This window comes from Apis florea, unplaced genomic scaffold, assembly GCF_048593485.1.
Source record: "Apis florea isolate Af1SG1 unplaced genomic scaffold, ASM4859348v1 contig_2411_pilon, whole genome shotgun sequence".
NCBI lineage: Eukaryota > Metazoa > Arthropoda > Insecta > Hymenoptera > Apidae > Apis > Apis florea.
In genome coordinates this window covers 71,948-97,702 of record NW_028256580.1, presented here as the reverse complement: position 1 = coordinate 97,702, position 25,755 = coordinate 71,948, and the positions used below count along the sequence as shown (strand labels likewise).

Here is a 25,755-nt window from a genome sequence, read left to right as displayed (position 1 = left end):
TCTTCAATTTTCTCTCCCCCGCCTTCCCCCTCCCCCCGCTCGTCCTGGCCCTTCGCCTCTTTGTCCTCACCAACGAGTGAGAGAGAGAGAGAGAGAGAGAGAGGGAGGGAGTCCCTTCCCCCTTCACCTGGCCGGATCCTCTTCCTCTTTCCATTTCGGCCGCACCTTCCTCTACCACGATACTACCGCATCGCGCTAGTAGTACTCGCCCTATCCCTCGTCTCTGATAAACGTGATTTAGAAGAAAAAGGGTGGCGAGTACATATACACGACCGTTCAACCTCCCCACCCCATCCTTCTACAGATCGGTCTTCGTTTGTCGCGCTATCCCATAGCAGGTATTCTACCTGCCTATCTATCTATCTACCTACCTATCGACGTTCCATCTATAAGTGTGCGTCCTGCCTGTCTTTACCTGTCCCTTCTTACTCTACGAATATGAATTCTGAACCGTTCACTCGCCCGGTCTACGTAATCTTCTTTCTGCCCCCTCCTCCGACGCTTCTTTCTCTCCTCCTCCCCCCGCCCCCCCCCCGCCCTCGTCGTTTCATGACCATCTCTTTCTCGCGTGTCTTATTCCCGACACCCACTACTGTCTCGTACGAACGGACAATTTAATTCGATCTTTCTATTCGATTGAATTCGGGGCAACAAGATAATAAAATAAAGATAATCGTCTTAATCGTCTTTATCAAACGTTAAAATCGAATTGATGTTTTAAATAAATATGTATATACGAGTACAAATTTTTTCGTACTTGGGAATATCTTTTTTGGAGAAAAAATTCAAAGTTTAAAAAAATGAATTTCTTCTTCATTCTGGAACACAATGGATAATGATTGGCGTGAAAATATAGGGAGGAGGAGGAGGAGGAGGAGGAGATGAGAGGAGGAAGGAGGATAAATAAATCAAGTTTAAATTTCCAATATTTTCGCGTATATGAAATTCCTCTCGATCCGAGGTAGAACCGATCGACCAAACTCGTCAATGTTAAACGATACACGCAAGAAACTCAACCGTACGTATGATCTGTCTAACCAATAACCTGGATAACGATTGATGTAAAGCTAAGAGGATGAAAAAAAAAAGGAAGCTTTTCGATAACCCGCGAAATAAAATAAAGCAACGTTACCGATGAAAAATTCAAGTCGAATCTTCTATTTTTAAAAGATCGATCTATACGAATATATCGAGTTTCTAGTTCCGGGCTACTATATACTATATGTATGTGAGAATAGAGAAAAGAAACATTTGAGAAAATAGAAAAGATAAAGAAACAAGTATATTATGCCGTATGAGAATCGATGGCATGACGGGTTGATACGGATTCCGCGCATGTCGAAACGCGTATGAAAATACATACATATTTTGGAAAGTAATGCGAACAAGAGTCTCGTCATATTCACGTTTTGATTGCGCGATAGAGAACAGACCAATTTGTATACGTACGTGTATACTTACTTACTTACTTACTTACTTACTTACTTACTTGCTTGCTTGCTTGCTTGCTTGCTTGCTTGCTTGCTTGCTTACTTGCATAAGCTTGTCGCGATACGAAGCACGCTTGGCACGCTTCATCGAAGCGCTCGTTGAAACGAACTGTACTGTTAAATCGAGCGTTGTCTAATCGCGTAAAAGAAATTTTGCATCGTTACCGAGCAGCATCGATGCTCTACAAAGCTTTTTTTTTTTTTTCGGTCGAGCGATCTGCGACAAAAACATTAGTGATGCACTCCTCCCGCAAGCTTTTTAAAAATTTCTCCTCGGATTTGTTCTCGTCTTGTAAAATCAACCACAAAGATCACATGTTTACACTTACTTATTCCTAAAAATTTAAACGTAAACGTGTTTTACGATATGGATACATCGTATTCGTAATGGTAACGGTCGTCGATATTATTCTACGCGCATTAACAACTAACCTATAAAATAACGAGCCAAACTTCTTTCGCTTCCGTTTCAAACTGTCTCTCTATTTATTATCCGAACGTGGTTCCGAATTTCGCCAAAAGAGGTAATAATAGTAAACGAAAAATGAAAGAAAACGAAAGGAAAGGATCTCGAATATCGAAGATCGGTCAAGGAAGAAAGAACGAAGCAAAACGCGACGATCAAACGATTCAACGTAGAGAGAGAGAGAGAGAGAGAGAGAGAGGAAGGGAGTGAAGAGAAAGGACACGTGAAGAGAGATGGAGCGTGAACGAGAGAAAGAAAAGGAAAAAGAAAGGAACCGGTCCTGCTCGCCAGCTGACGGTCTCGTGCCGCAACCCGAAACTCTTTTCGAAGATTCGGTTCCCGGTATTTGTATATCACGTATGGTAGCCGCGCAACTTGGCTGGTTTTGCGCTACCTGTATCGTCGCTGCCCCTCGCGACACTTGTTACTCGATCTTTATCGATTCCGCTCGATCGATTCGACTATACGCTAACTTTCGATCGTATATGCTTTCACGTGAAATAATCGATCGACAATGGGATCTTCGACCATTCCTTCCGAAAGCCGTTCCTCTTGCCTCGGACAATCGAAAATTATTCGTGTAACGTGGAAGAAATTTCGACGAGGACGAGAACGATGTCGTTTGCATTCGTTCTTCCTTCTCTTGCACGATTCTCCTCTTCGTCCGTTCGCTCGTCTTCGTCGCATTCCCGTTGGTATTGATCCGTTGAGTTTTCGAAAGTAAAATAGGTTATGCCGTTGAATTGCACGGAAACTACAACCCCGGACAGCACGAACGAACGAGACGAGGCGTGATGGTACGGAATAAAAACGATCAGAATCGAAATGAAAAGAGCAATCTGTGAATGGACGGAAATATGCGTGTAGACGTCGCGTAAACTCCACCTGTCTATCTGTCGATCTATCCATCCATCCATCCATCCATCTGCATACATGGATACATCATATGTACGTGCAAGTTTAGATGATGATGAAGAAGAAGAAGAAGAAGAAACCTTGGTTACCCAGCGTGAGTCCCGAGGAGAACGGGTGGGAGGCCAACTAACGGTGGCGGAGGAAGAGATGGGGAGTTTGCAAAGTTTCGAGATTCAAGAGCGGTGCTCTCAATACGACAAGTTTGTGCAAACAAGAACTTACTTTGAAGGATGGATAATGTCGCAGATAAATCAACGAAATTTAATAAATCGACGTTTCTAAGAATTTCATTTAATCTTTTTCGCGCTCTCTTCGCGTAATCTTACTCTTTCGCCATATCTTCATCCTTCTAATCAAACATACTACTCCCTATATACGATCTACATTTACACGCATTTTCCTTCCTCGTTTTATCTATCTCTCCGTTCACTTGTATATTCCTCGTCGATATTGCGTCTCTACTACAAGTATGTATACATCTATTAACGAGGAAAAAAAATAAATAAATACCAAACATAGTAATCCCTCTTTTTCCGATCCCGCGATCGATATAATAATATTTATCGTCATTGCGATTACTCTCGATATGATACTCTCGATCTCTTTTGCACCAGTTTCCGATAAATTCCCTTCGTTATTTTAATTTTCGTGAACCATCGCATACCGTGTATTGTACATACACGTCTTGCTTACCGATTCGATCATCATCTTTAAAGCTTTAAGTTCGACGAAAAGAAAAGAAAAAGGAAAGTATAAGGAAGATGACGAGAATGATGACGAGATGAGAAAAATAAAGAGAAGCGCAAAGGAGAGGCGTTCGAGATACACTCGTCATCGAATTTCTTTTCTCTACACCTTCTCGCTTTCGTTCTTTCAATTCGTTCCTCATCCTATTTTAGCACCCTTTTCGGGACTAGCTACCCGAGGGAATCAATAACCGACGAGGAAGCGACTGTAGATTCGGGAATTGGCGGAGAGAAGGGGAGATGCGAGGAACCAAAGAGTACCGAGGGGCGTCGCGTCGAGTAGAAGAGCTCCCCCGATGTTCCGGGAGGGTGTCGGAGGGTGCAACAGGGACCGCGAACTTTAGGGTGGAGGTGGCACGCGAGAGAGTCGAAGCTTGGCTCCGCCTCCGGCACGCGACCAGCACGCGACCACTGCCATCGACCACGCCGCGCCTTTGGTCTAGGCCACCGCCACCGTCACCGCCGCCGCCGCCGCCACCACCACCACCACCACCACCACCATTGCCACCACCACTACCACCACCACCACTACCACCATCACCACCACCACTATCACCGCCGCCGCCACCACCGCCGCTACTTTGCCGTTACAGTTATCACAGGTTCTTCTCATCTCCACCAGTTTCACCTACGATTACGCAAAGACTAACCCACAATTCGCATCATTTTCGACTCGATCTCAAATGTTTCTATCTTTTTTTTTTCTTCTTCTTCTTCTTCTTCTTATAACGTGCAATCCGTTATATCAATGTTTCTCGTATGATTAATTTTATCGCAAAGTTTATTCCTTTTGTTAAATTGTAAAGATCGTTTCATCATTTATTTTTTTTCTATTCTTTCGAATTTTTTTTTTTATTTCTCTTTATATCAAATTTTTCAATTTTAATTTTACGTGTAATTATGATTTGATCGAATAAAAATGATTTAATCTTAAACGGAATAATCTAATTTTGTCAATTCGATCAATTTTTTTCTTTTATCGTTAGTGATAAGTAGATATGATGACTTTTTTTTTTTTTTGCATTCATCATTTTTTTATACTCATCTTTTTGTTTTCACGACTCATTTTTATCTACAAACTGATCAGTTCGATTTTCGATCAATCGATTAATCAATCGATCGGTCATTTTGTCGGTCGACGACTACGAGCTATATAGTAGCAAATCGATCAATTAAATAACCAATTAGTCAACCACTTGAACAGGGGGTGCGCGCTTTGTCTTTTACCAACCTTGTACCATCGACTTCTTCCTACTATTCTATTCTACTCTCGCGTAATCAATTTCAAACTTAAATGAAATACTCTGGTGAAATATGAGGCTCATTTCCGTCTCCTCACCTCCACTTTTTTTTTCTCGCCCAACTTTTTCCATCTCCTCAATTTCTTTTTTTGTTTCGCGTCACTCCTGAATTACCTCGTTCAATTTTTTTTTGTTTTCCCCCGCAATTTCAACTACTATCGCTTATTATTATTATTTCATATCTCCTTTTTTTTTTTCTTTTCTTTTCTTTTCTTTTCTTTTCTTTTCTTTCTTTACATCAATAACAACTAAATCGTTGACAAGAAGGTGGAAAAGAAAAAAAAGATATAGTAAACATTTTATTAGTATTGTACAATGCGTTGAGCTATGGATCGATCATTACTTGAAAAAAATGATGTGTACCGATATATTATTAAAAATTAAATATCATAAATAACTAAAAATTAAATACCATAAACTGCATAATTATAGATATTCTATTGGTAAAAATTAATTTTCTTCTCCATTGATCCTCTTGCCTTGATTCATCTCTCAATTTCCGAACAGACACACTGTCATCCATTCTAAGAGAAAAGAATATAAAAAATATATTAATTTGAGATAAATATTGAGAGAAAAAAAAAAGAAAAAAAAAGAAATTAAAATATCCGATTATTCAAATGGTTTTTCTCCCCTAGGATGAGGAATAACTCGATTCGTTCTCTTTTTGACGGATAACTAATTTTAATCATGCATTTCTCCACCTCCTGCCCCCTCCCCCCCTTCATATCACATACGAAAAAGGAAAAGTGAGAGGAGGGAGGGGAGAAAGAGAGAAAGCGAGAGTGAGAGCGAGAAAGAGAAAAAAGAATTAAGATAATTTTTTTTGTACATTCTAGGAATTAATTTTACAAATCTATTAAATTCTTTTAAATTATTTGTTTCAATTTTAATTTCAATTTATATATCATATATTAAATCATATATTATCCGTTTTGATGCTATTTAAGCGGTTAAGGAATTTTTTTTTTTTTTTTTTTCGTTTTCTCGTTATATTATAGAAAATCAATTATTATATAGTAATTTTATATTTATATTTGTATAAATATAAAATTTATCGATTATAAAATACGAAATATTCTATCATCATTTCTATCATTAATTATACACTACTTTCTTCTTCCATTATTTTCTTTATTTTCTTTTTTTTCTGCCTTGTATCTACGAGAAAAAATTCATTATGGAAAACAACGATACACATATATCCAACGAGAGTTAAGAACGAAAAAAGAATAAAGAGGGGGAAAAAATATTTATAAATATATATATATATATATGAAAAGAAGATATGAATAAAAAGATAAATTTTTCAGTTTCCTTACCTGTTATCATTATCCTCTTATCATTTAACTTTTTGTCATATAGTAAGGTAAAAAGAGAGGATTAAAGAAATTTTCAACATCTTTGTCTGTCCAATTGATAAGAGGAAAATGTATAAACTTTGTGGAAATAAACTCTTCATTTAATTGTTCAAGATTAGTATAAATTTTCTTCTTGTTACTGTTCAACCGTTTCCCAACTAATAACTTTCGTAATTCCGGTTTTAATAAGGTAAAATTTTTTATTGCATGAGCAATGTTATTTTCCTCTAACTTGAATAAATCGACATTGTACCTGTCGATACGATAACACAATAATTCGGTATTGATCGAAATCGTGTTCGTGTTGATAAGATTAAAATGATTTTGAAAAAGGATGATTGCGTAATTTTAATGCCATAATCTCATACTTACATATCCTCAATTTCATTAAAAAATTGACTTATTTCCGATTTTAAAATATCGGATTCAAGACAAACTGCACGCAATTTCATCTTTGAATTATATCGCAATTTACTGCTAACGACACGAGCAAGATGTATCATAATGACTGATTCTTCGCTACCATCCAAATATATCCAAACTTCTTCAGGTTTTTCATAGTAATTTCTACAAGGAGAAAAAGAGAAAGAAAACAAAGAAAAATTCGATGACGTTTTATAATCAATTACGATTAATCGATACTTTTTCCACTTGTAGAGGCATTACACGAATTTCTTGAAGGAATATTCATAAACTGATCGATGCTGAGATTTTTCAATTAACGTTTCGTACTTCAATAAGCAATCCACATGCGGTGTTCGATCATAATTTATCAAAATTTTTGACGGTACACGATCACAAAACATTTTTTTTGCCCTTTGAATGTCCTTTTCATTCTCACTTTCAATAATTACACGCACTTTGTAATACCTAAAATTAAAAATATTTTTAATTTTCTCATCAATTTCTTAAAACATACGATATATATATATATATATATATATATATATATGATTCATCTTTTATTATATATATATATATATATATATCATTTACCTGTTAAGTTCCGGATACGAGCCAAAAGTAACATTTGAACATTCTAATGCAACTTTGCTTAAAATATCCGCGAACGATTCTTCTTTCGCATTTATATAAATTTCGGTTGTCGTGAATTTTTTACAAGAAGAAAAATATTCCTATAAAATTGATATTGTTCTTTTCTATTGTTCCTCTAATGATATAATTATAGTTCACTTAAACAATAAGTATCGTATATTTTATTATTATACCTTGCATAACGTTTGAAAAGATTTCTCAAAAAATATAGGTGAACCAGGAAATATATAAACATTTCCTATTATTACGTATGGATAAGTGAGTAGTTTGCCTGTAACTTCGTCTGTTCCAAATTTAAGTACAGATTTTGTTGGTATCTATAAAATTATAAGACAAGATTTATTTTGATTATTGCTTTGATTATCGCTTATATTTTCCATTTTCATTATCACCTACGTATGCCATTTTATAAGCAGGCAAAGGAAATGTTCCAAACAAGTCTTGTAAGTCAAAATAATTTTTTATAATATCCACTAATGTTGGATGATAATGTAATGTATCGTTAAAAGCCAATGCTATAGCTGTAATATATAATTTCATTAGAAAAAAGAATTTATTATATATTCTTACAATTTTGAAGAGAATTGAATTTAACCTTCAAATGTAAGATCATCGTGAGTTGGCCCTATACCACCTGATGTAAAAACATAATTGAACATTTTAGAAAAATATTTTATTTCGTTCGCGATATCTTGAAGATCATCTCGTACGACTGCAATCTGAAAAAGAGAGAAAAAAAAAATAAATAAATAAATAAAAATAATCGAAATAAAAATTTAATTAACAGCAAAATTATACTCACTTTTTCAACTTTGACTCCATATTTATAAAGCAGCTTACATGCATAAAAATAATTGGTATCTCTTACTTGCCCTTTTAAAATTTCATCTCCAATTACTAAATAAGATCAATTAAAATCACAATTTGATCTCAATAAAAATAGAATATGCATGATATTTATAAAGATATATATATATATATATTTAATGTTACCGATTATTCCAGCAGTTGGATGTCCTCTACTTTTCAAACGAATTAACGTCCAATTCATGGTTGTTCGCCAATAACGTTTCAATAAAGTCTTTACTATGTATCGATGTAAATTCATCATAACGTTTTAACCTTATCATTAACAAGTATATACACAATGCAACGGATAATGCTAAAAGATGATATCCTATACAGCGCCTCCAACTTGAACATCCTTCAACAATACAATTTGATGTGTGTACACTATGATTTACTATACATATGCATATATATATATATATATATATATATATTGTGTATATGTATATACATATATATATGTATATATATTCTTCTATATACATATATACTAAATTTACGAATATATCTTTCTTCATCTTTCAATTATTATTAAGAACTTACGTATTGTTGCATAAAGTCATTTGATTATTCTAAACATATATATGTACGTATTTTTTAATATTATTACTTTTTTATTTGATTAAATTGAATATCTCTATTCATTTTGTTTTAAGTTTTTTAAAAATAGTTTCTTTTTTTTTTATTATATAGTATTGTACAAAAACAATCTTAATTAAAACTGAAATAAAAAGAAACGAATCTTAAAAGATTTTACATTTTAACATTACGTTAACATATTTATATAAAATAATTATTATATATTATTTATGATTTACTAGTGCCTTTCATCATTTCTACATTAAGATGGCTAGTGCAACATTACGAGAAGCTGCTTTAAAATCGCCGAGACAGTTGTACAAATTTTTATTGCGAGAATGCGAAAAATTGCCAAAGGAAGCGCAAGGATTTTATAGACATTCGGTTAAACAAGTAAATTCTATATTATCAATTTTCATATCGTTAAATATATTTAAAGATCACATATTAATTACATTGGTATCCAACACTTGTGAAATATATAAATATTTCACATATAACCTATTTTATCGTTTCACTGTTTTCGCATTGTTTGTAGAATTTTAAACAACATTTAATAGAACCCGATAAGGAACGTGTTCAGCAAATTATGGAAAAAGCAATGCAAGATGCAGAATGGATAGTTAAAAAGGTAATAAATTTTCAATGTTATCAAATATTAATTTTTAATAGTTTTTAATATTTTTAATAATTTGATTTTTTTTTCTTATATATATATATATATATATATTTATGTATATTCTAATAATATAAATTTTTCAATATGATTTTTAGTACACTAAAAGTAAACCAAAAGGAACAAAGTAATAAATATGCAAAGATGTTATCAGCATTGTAGATACATTCTGTAATTTATTCTTTAGTAAAGGAAGACTTTGTAATTGTTTTATTCAAGACATGGATTTTAAAACCATAATAAACGATCAAAATGAAATTAGTGCATCACAATTTTTGAAAGCTATAGATATATGGTGTCGTAATCCTCAAATTATAAATCGTAGAATTCTAGCATCTATTGAAATATTGAATATTGAAATTAACTATGATATTTTTAAAATTTCCAATTATATTAATACTTTGGATGTTTCGATCTTAGGTATAAATCACCAAAAAGATGACATTGATAATAGAACATTATTGGATGCATTGCACATTTTTGATCAAGTGGCTATTACAACAAACATTGAAAAAATTCATTTATATGTGACAAAACAATTACCACGTATGCCACATATATTTTCTACTGGTATTGAATTTTTTTTAGTGAGCAATGAAAGAGGTTGTGTAATAAATATTCACAAACCCTTTTTCGTACATAAACAATCTCTCGGTACCAGAATGCCATTTATGTTACAACAACGAACAGATGGTTATATATCCATTAGTGTCCATCAAGTGAATAATGTTATGTCCGATTTCAGCATTGAATGGTTAAAGAAAAAACTTCTTCCGTGCATCCTGAAATGGGCGAAAAGCGAATCCGGAATCCGGACGTCGATCCCGTTGTCTTCATTGAATTTCGTATCAACTGAAAAATATGCAAAATTATATTGCAAATTGAAAGAAAAATATGGTATAAAATTGATAAAGAATTGGCCTGAGAATACAGATCCAATAAAATTCGTTTATGAAGATATTGCGATCGCTACTTATTTATTATTGCTATGGGAAAAAGAGAGACTCGAGAAGGGAATTAATGATTTACAATCGTTTCTTGATTTGGGATGTGGTAATGGTTTACTTGTACATATTTTATTCAGTGAAGGTCATCGTGGATTAGGAATTGATTTACGAAAAAGAAAAATATGGGATTTGTACCCACCCGAAACTCCATTACAAGTATGTATAAATTTAATAATTATCAAATTTACAATTCGAAAATTTGTTATTTTATATATATATATATATATATAAAGAATGAAATATAATTAATGAAATTTACTGACTCATTTTATATAGGTTTGTACTATTGTTCCTTCTTCTGAAACGGTATATCCGGAAGTAGATTGGATCATAGGGAATCATTCGGATGAATTAACACCGTGGATTCCTATAATTGCTGCACGTAGTTCCAGCAATTGTCGTTTCTTCTTATTACCCTGTTGTTCATACGAACTTAATGGAACAAAATATCAAAGATATTGTGCCTCTAAAAGTCAATATTCCGAATACATTGATTATGTGAGAAGTATATGCGTTCAATGTGGATTCACGACGCATCTTGATAAGTTAAGAATTCCTTCTACTAAACGAATATGCCTGATTGGATGGGAAAGAACATATGAAAACGTCAAAAATTTAGAAGATCGTATTCAACAAATGTTAAGTGCAAAGACAACATTAACAACTAAACAAAAGTATGAGTCAAATAAAAAAATCGATGGTACGATGGAAGAATGGACTTGTGATTTTAAGCCAAGGGAAAAAGTAGAAAAAGTACGAAATTGTACGCAGTTAGACAAAACATTAATTACGAATATTGTTAATATTGTATCAAGTCAGTTACTTCACGAAGGTTGTACTATATATATCGAAGAAACACATAAAAAATTTTGGAATGCCGGTAGATGTCTTGAATTGCGCGAAGTCGCTAAATCAATTCCAAAAGAAGTTATGATGCACTTGCGAAAAGAATATGGAGGCCTTCAAACTTTATTAAAAAATCACAGTCATATATTTCGTGTTGCTCAAGGAAAAGTAGAATTTAATATACCTGGAATAGAAAGAATTAATGAAAAATCGAAAAAAAAAAGATTAACGTTGCCACGAAAAAAAACTAAATCTTGTTGGTTTTATGAAAATCATCCGAATGGTTGCCCTGCAACTGAAACAAAATGTAATTACAAACATTAATATAATAATTTTATTATTAACAAAGAACAATTGTTTCAATATTAAAATTTAATATTAATATTACACGTTAAAAATTTATTTTCACTTTCATACAAATCGACGAATATTTTTATACATTTGGACGCGATTAGATTATTTATTTATTCGTAAAATACGAACCAATTATTTAACTGTTATATTATATTGGAAGAACATCGAATATTTATTATTATCTCTATCATTTCATCGACATTCTGAAATTATCAAAGTTGTCACAGTTAATGAAAAAGTAAATTAATAATAATTTGTACCGGTTGCATATCATTCCTTAAGAAGTTCGACAAACGATATATTATCTAAATTTAGATTCTTAGTTTCGATTGTGTTTTCTTGATTATACGTTTTGGATAAGAAAGATTGACGCACGCGATTCCATTTCTTCGTGTCGACGGTATCCAATTGGTGAACACGTTTCACATGTGTTCGAAGATTACCTTTTTGCGTAAATGAATATTCACAATACGAGCAAGCGTATGGGCGATCACCAGTATGATGTTTTTGATGCATTTGTAAAGTTGATTTTTGAGCAAATGATTTTGTACATAAATCACACTTATACGGCCTTTCACCGGTATGAATTCGTTTATGTCTTTCGACTTGATAAGGTTTTGTAAATGTTTTCCCACAAATGTCGCATTCTTTCTTGGATGAATTCCCTTTAATTGTTACTTTATCCGATACTGTTGGCTTTTGCGCAGACATCTTTGAAAATGATTCTAACTGCGGTGTCAGCGTTGGTACTGTTAAAAGACAATTACTCGATGGTGTCTTTAACATCAATTCTATATGATTTTCATTCTTGGTATTTTCATTATTAGTATCGGATGCTAGACTAGATGTTGTCAATGTACACTCAGCATCGGAAATTATAGTCGGTCGATGATGCAAATTGTCATTCGACGATTGTGGAAGTAACGATTCTTCGGTTTGAATGGTAACGAGACCATTTGTTAAAAGAAAATGTAAATTGGTAACTAAATGATTGTTTTCATTTATCGATACAATTGTTTGATTGTTGTTTGATGCGACACCTTCCGTGTCGAAGTTAATTTGATCGGATAAACAGGAAGCAGTTGTTTCGATACTATATGCATCCAAATGGGAAATTAATCCTGTTTGCGAAAGCTGTTCCTGTGACAGTTGTTGCTTTGTATCAAAGTTATTTACTTCCTTCTCTTTTTTGTCACATTTTTCAAGATTAGCTGCCACTTCAGCTATAGCCGTAACTTTTAAATGTTTTTGTTTTCTTTTTGGATTATCTTTGTATTCGCGTGCATGCTTCAATAAATGCACTTTTCTATGACCGGATGTTCGAAATCTCGAATCACAAATAGGGCATTTAAATGGTTTTGAACCTTTAAGAAAAAAAGAAAAAGAAAAAAAAAAGAGAAAAAAAGAGAAAAAAAAAATGCGAAATCAAATAATTTACGAAAATATACGAAAAACAGTTAAAAGTATATATAATGTGAATATTCTTTCTCGAAATAAGTTTCATAATTAATCATCATTCTACTTACCTGTATGTAAACGCATATGAACTTTCAAACTACCTTTGGTCGCAAATAAACTGTTGCATACGTGACAACGAAATGTTTTTTTCCCAGTATGAACTTTCGTATGTGAATCCAAAGTACATTTTACAGCGAAACTTTTATTACAGTAATTGCACTTGTACGGTCGTTCTCCTGTGTGTGTACGTATATGTCTTGTGAGATCACTTGGCTTGCGAAATGTTTTCGGACAATATTTACACTTATTCGTATACTCCTTCCGTTCCTTTTCCTCGACCAAGATATTCTATATGACATGTATATAATAATTTTCGCTGAATAATCCTTTGTTATCTCTTCTTTTTTTTTTTTTTTTTTCTTTTTTTCATATTGTAACAACTTACTTCCACTCGATCCATTACTTCTTTTTCTGCTACCGTATCTAACAGAACTTTTTCCGAAATTGCAGAATCTGTATCTATTATGATATTTAAAGATGAATGACCATTTACAACTGATTGCATTTCTGATGAAAGGGTTGAATTTTCTGTCGCGCTATTTATTCCTGATGCATTCCATATTGGAATTTCATGAATTTTAGAATGCGATTGCAGTTCGATCTTATCATTAAAATATTTGTCACATGATGAACATTTATATAATCTATAAATATATAAACGTAAAGTGAAAAATAAAATCATAATCTATATTAAAATAATTTTTCATATCACTCACTGTTTAATAAAATGAATCTTCGAATGTCTATTTAATCCAGCATTTGTGTAAAATTTTGAAGAACATTCCGTACACTGATATTCTTTTGTTCCACGATGGCTTGTCAAATGTTCCTAAATAAAGATATCAAAAAAATATCTTTATTTGATATTTACAATTATGATATTTATAATTATAATACCTTATAAAGAAAAAAAATATTTACTGCTTATTTAAAAATATTTACTTTTAATGCAATTGTCGTGAATCCTTGTTGATTACACATATGACACTGTAATAAAGATTGCCCACGAGATATTTTACTCGTAGCGACTTTAATTCCTGTAACATCGGATGACAAACTGCGCGTATTTGACTGAGCCTTGAAATTTTGCGATGTTTCCCGAAATTCTTCTCTATGTACATTAAATATTTGTTTATTTTCAACCATCAAAAATCATATTGTAAAAAAAAATATTGTTTTCATGTGATATATATATAAAACAGACAGCAGAAATTTAGCAATTAACTTACGTAAAAAATATCGGGTTAATTGTACATTGCTTATGAATGATATTGCTCTTTTGAGTTTCTTCTATTGCAAATTTATCTTCTATTCCCTCTTTTCTAGGAAAATTTTGCTGAGAAACAAATACTACTGCTTGCATACCAGATCTCTCTGTTTGTTCAACGTTTGTATTATCTGATGTTGTAACACAAACAGAAAGTTCATGTTCATCTTTCGCATTTCTAGGCAATATACTCGCCATATTAGTTGAATTTCTTGTATCTAAACCGATGTCGATTTCAGCGTCCGACTGATATAAATAAAATTATTATTTCTTCGATTCTTTTTCTAGTAAAGATTCATAGAAGGCAATATTTTTTTTGTCTTACTTGCAAAGTAATATGATCCATCTCAAATGAATCTAATTGCGACGAAAAAACATTTTCTCTAGATGTTTCTACATTACTATTACTATTATCGTTATTATTATTTTCATATATTACATTCATTACAGGCTGTTGTTCTTTCATATGATCGAAATCATTCGTATTTGTATTGTTCGAATGTCTCGACTGATTACTCCCTAGGTTAAGATTCATTCCTATATTAAAAAATTGTTGATTTAATGTTTCTTCTATTTCCCGTATGCTTTCCTGTGAACAAATACAGATTTATATCAAAAATTAATCGCAATGAATATTCTTATTTAGTTTATTGACAATTTAACACCACAATATACGTACTGGTGTAAGTGTCTGGTCGCCGGAATAAATCGGCAACGTAACCGAACCAGCTTCATCGGCGTGTAATATCTGTGAATTTTCAAGACTCGTTACAGCTATTCCCGATATGTTCTCTGAAAACAAAAAGGGACAAGAAAAGGGGGAAGGGAAAAGAGAAAAAAGTGTATATAAGTTATTATATTACAATTTAAAAAAATAATTCTTCGATATTTAAAATATATATAGAAATTTCAAACGTACGATTAATAAATGTTGTAGCATCGCAATTTGTTGGTAAAACGGCTCTTACTTTTTCTTTTTCTTCAGTCATGTTTTGAAACTCAGGAAAAGTTTGTGAAAACTCTGATCCAAGTTGCGATTGAAATGATAATTCAACTGATCCAAGTCGAGAAAGTACAAGATTATCTGAAAATGTAGAAGAGGATGTTGTGACGATAGCGGGAGTAGTAGTGGTGGTAGCAATATTGGTGGTAATGGTGGAATTAATAGTTGTGATAGAGACAGAAGAGGAACAAGACGATTCGAGAGCCGTTTCTTGTTTAGAATTTTCCTTTAAATTCAATTTATCTGAAGATTGTTCTTGAATTCTGATTTTCTGTTGTTCTAGTTGCTATAAATTCAAAAAAATATAATAATGTTTCATTATTAATGACGAATCCAATTTTTATTTTCTACAAGATACTCTACCCGTTGTACCAATTCATGTTTATGTATTTTCATATGTTTCCGACAATTGACGTAAGTTTTAAAAGTTTTATGACAATATGGACACATGAACGGTCTTTTATTACTGTGAGTAACCATGTGTCTTTTCATACTGCTTTGTGTTGAAAATTTCGCATTACAAATTGAACAACCATATGGTCTCGAATCCTCATGAGTATGCAAATGCGATTTTAAAACGCTATTCGATGTAAATCTCCTGAAATCATTTAGGATGTTAATTATTTGTTCATCAAATTAGATATCTTATTAAATATGATCTGATGTACGTATCAGAAAAAAATCATAAGAAATTCATCTGGATGCATCTTTGAAAATGAAAAAAAATATTTGTAATGTATATGTATAATGTATGTAATACACAATATATATAATATATATATATATATCATACCTATCGCATTTTGTGCACTTATACGGACGTTCTCCCGTATGACGACGATGATGTTGCTTCAAATGACTAATTTTTCTGAATGCTGCCTGACAAATCCAACACTTGTGAGGTCTGGATTGATCGATAGTTCCGTCATGTTTTTCTTTTGAAGATATTTGCGCTACACAAATTTTGTTTCCCACGTCATTAATTAGCAACGGTTCTTGCAAAATTACTTGAGGTACTAGAGTTTCTGCTTCTTGTGATAATTTTGATTTATTTTTTATTTGAGTTTTCGATTGATTAGTAGAATGAATATCAGTATCAATTGTAATATGCATATTGGAATCCTTGTTATTATCAGATTTTGCGTGTAATCTATTATAAGATGTGAGTATTTGAAATTCATCAATTCTATTATAACAAAAAAAGAAATGTTTGTAAAGTTTTTACTCACCTAGTATGGGCAATTAAACTACCATGAGAGACGAATGTTTTGTCGCAAGAATTACAAACGTATCTTTTGACACTTGAATGTGTGCGTTCGTGTGCTATCATAGTAGATTTCAAAGCGAACGAACGATAACAATAGGTACACTAAAGATACAATCGAATATAGTATAATATTATATTATAATATAATATTTCATATAGAAATATATTTAAGATATGATTTTTTTTATAATAAAAAGTATATTAATTATCATTATTATTTCATAATAAAAAATATATTAATTATATATACCTTAAAAGGTTTTTCTTGTGTATGTACACGCAAATGACGAATCAGATCTGATGGTTTCTTGAATTCTTTGTGACAAAAAGTACACGCGTACCATCTTACATTTCCTACGCATCGTTGTTTTATCGTCAAATATTTTCTAGAAGAATGATTTGGAAGAAAAAAAAAAAAAAAAAGGAAAGAAATGATATCAACTATTTGCAATCAATAAACTTATTTTTGTACAAATATAAAAATATATTAGATATATAATGGTTTACCTCGTATCACCGTCAGGTGCTCGATCCAATAATGTAACAAAATTAACACGAGCTCCAAATTTTTTTGCTTCCGATACACCTTTGACAAACAAAATTTATAAATAGCGAAAAATAATTTTATCATTATTTTGCAATTTTTTTATTATTAAAAGTAATACATACCTTCAGAAATAATTTTATTTTTACTGGATAGACCACTGTTTTTTAATGCTTGTTGCAGTATATCTTTCTTCGACACATTTTCTGATAATAAACAAGATTGGAAATTTGATGATTCCGTAGTTTGATGCGCGTCAGATTCCAAAGATGCCAATTGTGTGATAACGTTATCCACGGTCGCACGTATATCGGACTCCATAGTATCGGTCGGGAAAGTATCATCGTTAACAGCAACATCGTTCACATTTCCCTAAAAATTTCATATACTTTATAATATATTTTAATAATATGAAATAAAAAGATATAAGACGAAGTGCCAGGTAACTTATATATAATAATATTTACCTCATTTATATCGGTGTGCATACGTTTCATATGACTATTTAAACTACCGACCTTTTTAAATACACATGAACAATAATTACACTTATATATAGGTTCTCCTTCTGGGATATTATGAACTCTCATTATATGGGCGTTTAAATTACCTATAAATAGATACATATGTTGATGTATAAATAATTATAAAAAAGAGATCAAAGAATACGCATAGTTTTACAATATTAGTGCAATATAATGCAAATAATAAATACTATAAATAATTTTTGTGAAAAAATTTACCTTTTTGACTAAATTTGGCATTACAAAATTCACAAGCATGAGGTCGAATACCATTATGTTGCCATGTATGAATTTGCAATGAACTTTTTTGCGTGAATGCACGACCACACACTGTACACTTTGAAATCGAGCAAAAATTAAATCATTTATGTACTAAAAAATATAATTAAATTAAAATTATTTTAATTACCTTAAAGGGTTTCTCACCAGTGTGCACTCTAATATGCCGCATTAATTGACTTGGTTTTTGAAAAGATTTCAAACATATGGTACACTTATACATCGTTTTGTGCTTTGTTCCTTTTTTCGTTTGTTTCACTACTTTTGTCTGCAACTAAAGAAGGAATCGAAACATAAATTATGCAAACATCGTTACGATAATCATAATTACACGAAGATGCTTATCACCGATAATATCTTACCCTATAATGTTCACGAATATGAAGCCTATACAAAGCTGGTTGACTGAATTGTTTATTACATAATTTACATTTTCGTATCTCCTCCGTTGCCCATTTTTCCCCATGAAGTTTTAAATGTGCATCCAATTGAGTCTACAATAGTTAAGATTAATTATATTACATTTATCATATGCATCATTGATATTTTTATTATATCAATAAATATTTTAATTTTTATGATTCAAAAAAATCATAATTTGTACATGTTATTTATATTTTGTTTTTACCGAATTAAAATATATATAAAAATATATATCGTGAATAAATTAATTAATAATAATAAAGTCACTATTATTAATTAATACTGACTTTCGTCGAGAAAGCATCTTCACATTCTGTACAGAATAAATTTTCTTCTTTTTCATGTAACAACATATGAGATTTCAAACTGGCCATTCTTGCAAATTTTTTCCCGCATTCTGGACATTTTGGTTCACCTGTATTATGCGTTGCCATGTGTAAAGTAAAATTTGACTGCAACAATAGTATAAAACAAAAAATAAAATTTATATTACGTTATATTCTCGTTATATATCTCGTTAAATAATTTTTCAGCATGAAAAACGTTCCATAAAACATTAAACAATAAATAAAATTACCGGTACATTGAATGATGCAGAACATTTTGGACATCGATGTGGTTTCTCTTCTGCATGATTTTCCATATGTTTTCGATACAATGTTTGTTTAACAAATTTTTGATGACAAATTTCGCATGTTAAACTTTCCGAATTCTGTGATAAAAAGAAGAAATTATAATATTTGAAATAAAATAAGCTTATAAAAAACAGCTTATAAAAAGACATATATTTATGTGATGGAAAAATTGCTATACATGATTTTTAATCACATAAAGAAAAACAAAACATAAATAATTTAAATATTGGATTAATTACTTCTAAATTTATTTTGTTTTTCTTAGGCCTTCCAAGATTGTGCTTTTTTACAGTTACATTCGCTGTATTTTGTTTACAAATCTTTTCCTCTTTTTTATCAGCTAACGATCGAGTCATCCATAGAAGACTGATATTCCTGAGAAATTACTTTTTTGTCTTTTGCTTCTTTGTATAATTGTAATTTTACTTTATCAATATTATCAGAATTGCCCTCAAAATTTTGCGATACCTGCTGAAATTCTGAGTCATTGACAATATTTTCAACATTTATTTGAAAAACAGGCTGAAATGGTATATGATTCAAAAATAAAAATTTCATCTATAAAAAGAATAACAAAATGTAAAACAAGAATATACCGAATGTAATATTAAATTCCCATTTAGATTTTTTACATCGACCAATGACGAAGTCGTTTCATTTTGTCCAACAAGCATAACTGGAGTTGCAACAATTTCCAACATACCATCTTTATGTTCTGTAAAGGTTTACAATGAATGGTAATACAATAAAGTTATAAACATAATTGCATTATTTCACTGTTCACACTTACCAGTTACTGCCAAAAGCGTTCTACCATCTTCAGTAGCAACAAGATTTATAGGTATTGTTTCCACATGTGGAGTTTCTGTAACTACATTGTGTCGTGTTAACATTTTTTGTATCATCTAAAATGAGATATGATTCACAAAGAAAATAATTCTTTGCATATAATTGCACAACAACGAAAAAAACGACAATAATATTCAAAAGCACTAAGCACATTTACAAAGATCTCTCATCATGTTATATATTTTGTAAAAGTTTTGACATAATTCAAATATTTGAATTTCTTTTCAAAAAAGCATAATTCAGTTTGTTGCCAAAAATGAACTTAACCTATACTTTTATGACGTAAGAGGTTAATTTCAGCGATAGGTGTCATTAACATTCACCAACGTCAATAAAGAAACGTGAAAGAGTGTGAAAGAAAGAAGGAGTGTGTTAAAAAGAAAGAAAAAAGAAAATGACGATAGGTATATGTTTAAATATAAAAACAATTTTTTAAACGTAGAGATTAAGAAAATGGAAGAAGGAAAGATGAGAAAAATCAAAATCAAAATAGATAATGAAAGTATATATATATATATAAATTAAAATATTTTTAATCTGTGATATTTCACTAGTGATTAACTACCGACTAATTCAGATATAATATATTTAACACAATTAATATAGAAAGAATAGAATATATAAAGCGTAAAGCTAAATGAATCAAATATTATTTATGTGGTGTTTCAATATTTTATTTAAACACGTATTAAGGAAAATAAAAATAAATATACATGTGAATAAATGAAAAATTATAAAAAAAAAATATAAAAAAAATTCATAAGTATTTTCAATTTTATTAATTCAATATTATTTTAATTTGTATTTGGAGAAATAGTGAACACTTCAAAATCATCGTCCGAAAGACAATACTCGTATAATTTAGGCGATTTCGATATTATTCTTGGCGTTGACATTTGTACTGATAATAATTCACCATGTGATGGAATAAATGATAATGATGAATTAGTTTTATTCGTAATGGAACAAATTCTTTCGATAGAATCATAAGATTCTGTAAACTCTTCACAAAGACTACATTTTAAATTATCTGATGTAGAAAATTTATTCGAAATGTTTTCAGTTGTTACGGAATGAAATGACAAAGAATGAGTTAAATTAAATCTACGATTTGGTGATATATAACATTCGTTAGACGAATGATTATCACGATTGATAGTTTCACTTTGAATCTCAAGAGTTTTCATCGATGCATTGCTACACGCAATATGAGTTGAGGCAGGAATCTCTTTCGACACGATATTTATTCTAGTTTCATATCGTCCCATTTCATCGAAATTTGTTCTAGAATGTATCGTTGTATCAGATACAATATCTGCCGAATGTTTACTCTTATCGTTTTCCCGTATATCAATTTTATTTTCATTTGTCATTTTTTCGTCTTCTTGTACGCTATCTTTGCCACCTTTTTGTTTCCAAAGTTTTACGAAATTTTGAATAAGCAAAGTCACTTCTTCCCAATTAAATTCATCATTTTCTAAAAGTTCGTACAAATTAATCAAAATGGCATAACATGTTTTTTCCCATGTATCCGATTTGGCTGTTTGAATTCGATCAATAATCTATCAAAAATAGACAAATATAACATAATAATGTTAATATCAATAATAATATGTTGTATAATATAAATAATAATATAATACGAATTAAGATAAGGATGATAAGATAAAAGATGATAATATATACACGTTATACTCACTATTTGTTCAGAAGCATATTTTCGTGCTTTCTCAGTAACTGTCTTTGGTAAACCGGATAATTCAGCTAAAGCGATACCATAATCGTCAGTAGGTGCTACACCAGATTTCAATCGATGAGTATAAGTTAATCGGTGATTATCCGTTTTTGATCCTTGAACATTTATCGTTTCAAAGTATTGACTAAAAAAGATGATTTGAAAAGAAAGTATTCAATTATGAAAATTGGAGAAATATTTGTAAATAATATACAGAAGAATATAGATACTTCGTAACATTGAAGTATAAATCTCCCAATTTCGTTAAATTAGAAAAATGAGTCGCAGCAAAAATAAAAGCAGTTGTATTCAAAAGTTTTTCGCATATAGCCCACGCGATTGAAGCACCTTCTTCGATGGCAGTACCTTTGCATAATTCATCTAGAATAATCAGCGAAGTTGGTGTGATAGATCGCAAAATATATTGCGCTTCTTTCATCTAAAAGATAAGAAATTTACTTTTTTTAGTGCAATGACAAAAAAAATATATATATATATATATTTAGATAAAAAGAAATTACTTCTAGAGAAAATGTGGATGCATTGCATTCAATATCATCGCGAGTAACTATCTTGCAGAATACGAGGTTTGTTATACGAAACATTGCTTGTTTAGCCGGTACAAAGCAACCAAGTTGTGCCATTATATGCAGTAGAACAATTTGTTTAAGATAAGTCGACTTGCCACTCATATTGGGTCCAGAAATTACACATAGATTTTTAGGTATCGATGCATACTATGCGATAAATAAAAGTAGATGAGAAACATGAAAATAATTTATATAACGTTAGATATCGTAGAAAGATAAATTACAATATTGTTGGGTACGGGACTATCGAGACCGAAAACATCCATTATTGGATGTCTTGAATCAATTAATTCTAATTTTGATCCGAACAATGGTCTCACGTATGCCTGAAGAGAACTGATTTGAGCTAGGGATGTTATTAGATCCAGTTCTGCGATATCCGCATTCAATTGAAATAAACAGCCAATGTATTCTCTAATGCTTTGTAGCAAATCGCAAAGGAGTCTGTTAATATACATACATAATTAATAATATAAATATTATTTTGAATTGAGAACAAAGATCCATCGTTCACGAGAATTAGATAAAAAAAAAAAAAGATTTGTAATGACGCTTACACATTACTCATTAAATGCAATTCCTCGCATGCAATCTTACATTGTTGGCTCAATGTTGCAAGCGCATTTGTAGTCATGGTGTATGCTCGTTTACTCTTTCGTACCTACGGTATTACACGTATTGTTGAGAAAAATCGTTTGCATAATAATGTTATTCATAACTACCTCTATGAATTCGGATGGTGGATCAAAAATTTCAGCATTTGAATTTCGAGGTAATATCATTTGAATATGATAACCAAGATTAGCATTGCAGCTTAAAGACAGAGCAAGTTTATACTTGGATGATAAATTTTCCACCATAACTATCGAAAAGAAAGAAAGCAAAGATGAGTTTTTTCAATTGTCGTTATTTTATACTGTTTTTTTTTTTTTGATACTGACTTTTCATATCGTCGATTAACTCGCAATAAGTTTGTCGAGCGATATCTAACAGATCGTTAATTCCTGCTCTGATAGCGAAGCAACGTTGCATGTTCGAGGATGTGTATCCAGTCACAGATCTTGCGTCTGGATGTACCGTTTCAAGAATCCTTTCTCGCATTAATCGGAATTCGTCGATTTCCAATTTCTAAGGAATAAATAACAAACGATAAAAATATTAATAAATGGATCAGCGTAATGCTCGTGAACGTAGATTTGTGGAATGTTTGCAACGAACCTTCTGAATTTTGCAAAAGATATCGCTTTCACCGTTCGATAATATCTTTCCTAGTTCAGGTATAACATCCAATAAATTTTTCAACAACAAAACGTAATTTAAATTTTGCTCTGCGTTTTGCACATTATTTTCATGTAAAACAGGTGTTATCGATAAAAGTAAAAGTCTATCAGCGCCATAAAGCCGTCGTACGATAGGCTGGAATAGTGTTTTAGAATTAAAAAGTTTGGAAAAATATTCTTTCTGAAAAAAATATGTAATCGATAAAATCAATGTTTCAACCTGAATAAGTGCACGCAACGAACGATTGGATACAAGCTCGGCAACGGCGGCTTGTCGCTCGAGAATTACGCGTCCCTCGCACGGAGGTTGAAGTATGCTCGCGCGTAAAAGTTTTCTACCCATTGGCGTTGAACATCGATCCAAAGTGCCTAACAAACTAATATTTCGTTGACCACATTGCGACTGTACCAATTCCAAGCTTCTCGCGCTTTCCAAATCTATGATAAAAAATTTCCAATTTGGCATTTATTATTTTCCATCATATTCCTCGCAAACTCTTTTCATTCGTAATTATTACCTATATTGGTAGCGTTTGGTGAACCTTGAAATTCAATTTTCATAGATTTTGGCGTGTAAACAACACGTTGAGCATATTCGACATATTTTAATAGCGATGCAGCTGCAGCTAATGCATAATACCTGTAACCCATGTTTAAACATTTTTATACAAATCGTATATTTGTTATACAATCATTTCATTATTATTATCAATGATATATCATATTGCAAGATCGAATTATTAGTGATTCAGAGTAACGTATACTTTTGCTTAATGAATAGTTCAACCGACGAATATACGGGATTACAAAGAGATTTTATTCGTTCAAATCCGGCTGTGTCGTTGAAGTGTACACGAGATATCGCTGTTACTTCTATCTCAGAAAATTTGTCTATTATTAAACTATACAGGATGTTTCTATTCATGTTACGTTCGCACATCGTATCTGGCATCAAAACCTAAAATATTTAAAATAAAACAAGGCGTGTATTACCCTCGAAGAATCGAATAAAAATAATGTGGAAGAGATGTAATATATTGTATTAATAAAAATAGATATGCAAATATATCGTTCAAAAAAATATATCCAACTAATTTTAAATTCATTATATAGATTTCATCAGAAATGTTGTTGAAATCTGTACGATATAAAGAAATTATATTCACAGACTTACTTCTGTTGGATCGAACAAATACAACTTGCTTAACGTATCGATATAAGTCTGTGAATCGCTGATTTGACAAAGAATCAAATGTGAACAACGAACATTCAACGCTGCCATGCCAACTTCGAATCTCGCATCACCTCGGCCGGTTGTTAACGCTGTTCAATCGCGTTAAATTAATTAATTAATTTGAAAATTTTTCACAAGCATAGAGAAAAAAATAGAGAGGATAAAATTTACCGAGAATAGTGTTACCAGTAACAGATTCAAACAAACTCGAACCTGTAGCAGTTCTAACACCTGTAGTAGTTCTTGTTCCCGATCTAGAAATTATCGAGCATCGTATGCATTATTATTAAAATGCATTACTTGTGCATCTCTTGAATGATTTTTTTTGTCGTTCAACGCTTACTTGGAAATGCAATTGCGCGATGTACTGGCTAACAAAGATGACGATGTAGGGACAATCCGTTTTTTACGTACTACATTTTCAAATTTTTTATTTTTCGAGTAACTCGAAGCGATAGCCGATTCCCAATTTTTCCCCAACTTTTTTTCCATATCAAATTCAAATTCTGTTCAAAAGAAGAGGAACGAGTAAAGTAAAAGATATAAATTAAATGGAAGGATTTAAAAGAAAAAATGACGGATTTATCGTTGAATTTGAATCAATAAAATATTCAAAGAAAATAAAATTGGTTAAATTTATAATATATGATTATTACGCACGAAGTTTCATTAATCCAACATTTGATTCTTGGCACAATCGTTTTCTCAATGGCTTTAAACTTGTTTCCGTCCTTATTACATTCATACTATATTTCTGATTAATTCAAGAGTTAAATTTTCGAACACTTTTGAAAATGGAAGCCAAATAATACTTCTTGTACTATAGGATGTTTCAGCGCCATCTAGAAAGATGATGGTAAACGTAAGTATATACAGCAAATCAAGAATCAAAGAAAAAAATTTCATTCGAAATTTCATCTCACGTCAATGTGTAATGCTACACATTAGTCCCCATTTCTTT

The 25,755-nt window shown here is 31.4% G+C and overlaps 4 protein-coding genes across 7 annotated transcripts; 1 reads left to right on the top strand and 3 right to left on the bottom strand.

The window, feature by feature from the left end:
• Window positions 1-5,204: 5,204 nt before the first annotated feature.
• LOC100865948 (bifunctional FAD diphosphatase/FAD synthase) lies at window positions 5,205-8,567 on the bottom strand. 2 transcript variants are annotated; one of them, XM_031916218.2, is made up of 10 exons: window positions 8,329-8,567; window positions 8,138-8,232; window positions 7,931-8,054; window positions 7,732-7,856; window positions 7,509-7,652; window positions 7,276-7,415; window positions 6,946-7,149; window positions 6,652-6,846; window positions 6,241-6,532; window positions 5,205-6,079 (listed from the first exon to the last, which is right to left on the bottom strand). In XM_031916218.2, the coding sequence occupies exons 1-9, from the start codon at window positions 8,444-8,446 to the stop codon at window positions 6,265-6,267; spliced, it is 1,413 nt and encodes a 470-aa protein (XP_031772078.1). In that variant the 5' UTR covers window positions 8,447-8,567; the 3' UTR covers window positions 5,205-6,079; window positions 6,241-6,264. The 2 variants fall into 2 exon arrangements, with proteins under 2 accessions (XP_031772078.1, XP_031772077.1); XM_031916217.2 differs by having other exon boundaries at window positions 5,205-5,442; window positions 8,329-8,560.
• A 734-nt stretch (window positions 8,568-9,301) lies between these two features.
• On the top strand, window positions 9,302-14,278 carry LOC100865703 (putative tRNA (uracil-O(2)-)-methyltransferase). 2 transcript variants are annotated; one of them, XM_086905256.1, is made up of 4 exons: window positions 9,302-9,394; window positions 9,538-10,602; window positions 10,723-11,599; window positions 13,615-14,278. In XM_086905256.1, coding segments are annotated over exons 2-4 (1,821 nt in total). In that variant the 5' UTR covers window positions 9,302-9,394; window positions 9,538-9,660; the 3' UTR covers window positions 13,617-14,278. The 2 variants fall into 2 exon arrangements, with proteins under 2 accessions (XP_086761382.1, XP_012341363.1); XM_012485909.3 differs by lacking the exon at window positions 13,615-14,278 and having other exon boundaries at window positions 10,723-11,679.
• LOC100872928 (uncharacterized) lies at window positions 11,671-20,387 on the bottom strand. Its single transcript, XM_003693156.4, is given in 25 exon segments — window positions 11,671-13,010; window positions 13,173-13,452; window positions 13,550-13,808; window positions 13,881-13,993; window positions 14,107-14,275; window positions 14,394-14,677; window positions 14,757-15,020; window positions 15,111-15,223; window positions 15,351-15,720; window positions 15,798-16,032; window positions 16,228-16,584; window positions 16,664-16,803; window positions 16,952-17,087; window positions 17,209-17,287; window positions 17,371-17,617; window positions 17,713-17,855; window positions 17,989-18,106; window positions 18,179-18,322; window positions 18,411-18,542; window positions 18,759-18,923; window positions 19,049-19,183; window positions 19,346-19,453; window positions 19,455-19,628; window positions 19,703-19,821; window positions 19,897-20,387. Coding segments are annotated over 25 exon segments (5,493 nt in total). The 5' UTR covers window positions 20,012-20,387; the 3' UTR covers window positions 11,671-11,916.
• Window positions 20,388-20,607: 220 nt separating this feature from the next.
• On the bottom strand, window positions 20,608-25,621 carry LOC100865586 (mutS protein homolog 4). 2 transcript variants are annotated; one of them, XM_012485908.3, is made up of 16 exons: window positions 25,455-25,621; window positions 25,138-25,300; window positions 24,966-25,048; window positions 24,735-24,883; window positions 24,325-24,518; window positions 24,079-24,200; window positions 23,781-23,998; window positions 23,499-23,696; window positions 23,222-23,408; window positions 23,003-23,142; window positions 22,838-22,941; window positions 22,505-22,724; window positions 22,212-22,427; window positions 21,921-22,129; window positions 21,655-21,835; window positions 20,608-21,517 (listed from the first exon to the last, which is right to left on the bottom strand). In XM_012485908.3, exons 1-16 carry the CDS (start codon window positions 25,537-25,539, stop codon window positions 20,750-20,752), a joined length of 3,237 nt encoding a protein of 1,078 aa, XP_012341362.3. In that variant the 5' UTR covers window positions 25,540-25,621; the 3' UTR covers window positions 20,608-20,749. The 2 variants fall into 2 exon arrangements, with proteins under 2 accessions (XP_012341362.3, XP_031771954.2); XM_031916094.2 differs by having other exon boundaries at window positions 23,499-23,998.
• Window positions 25,622-25,755: the final 134 nt, after the last annotated feature.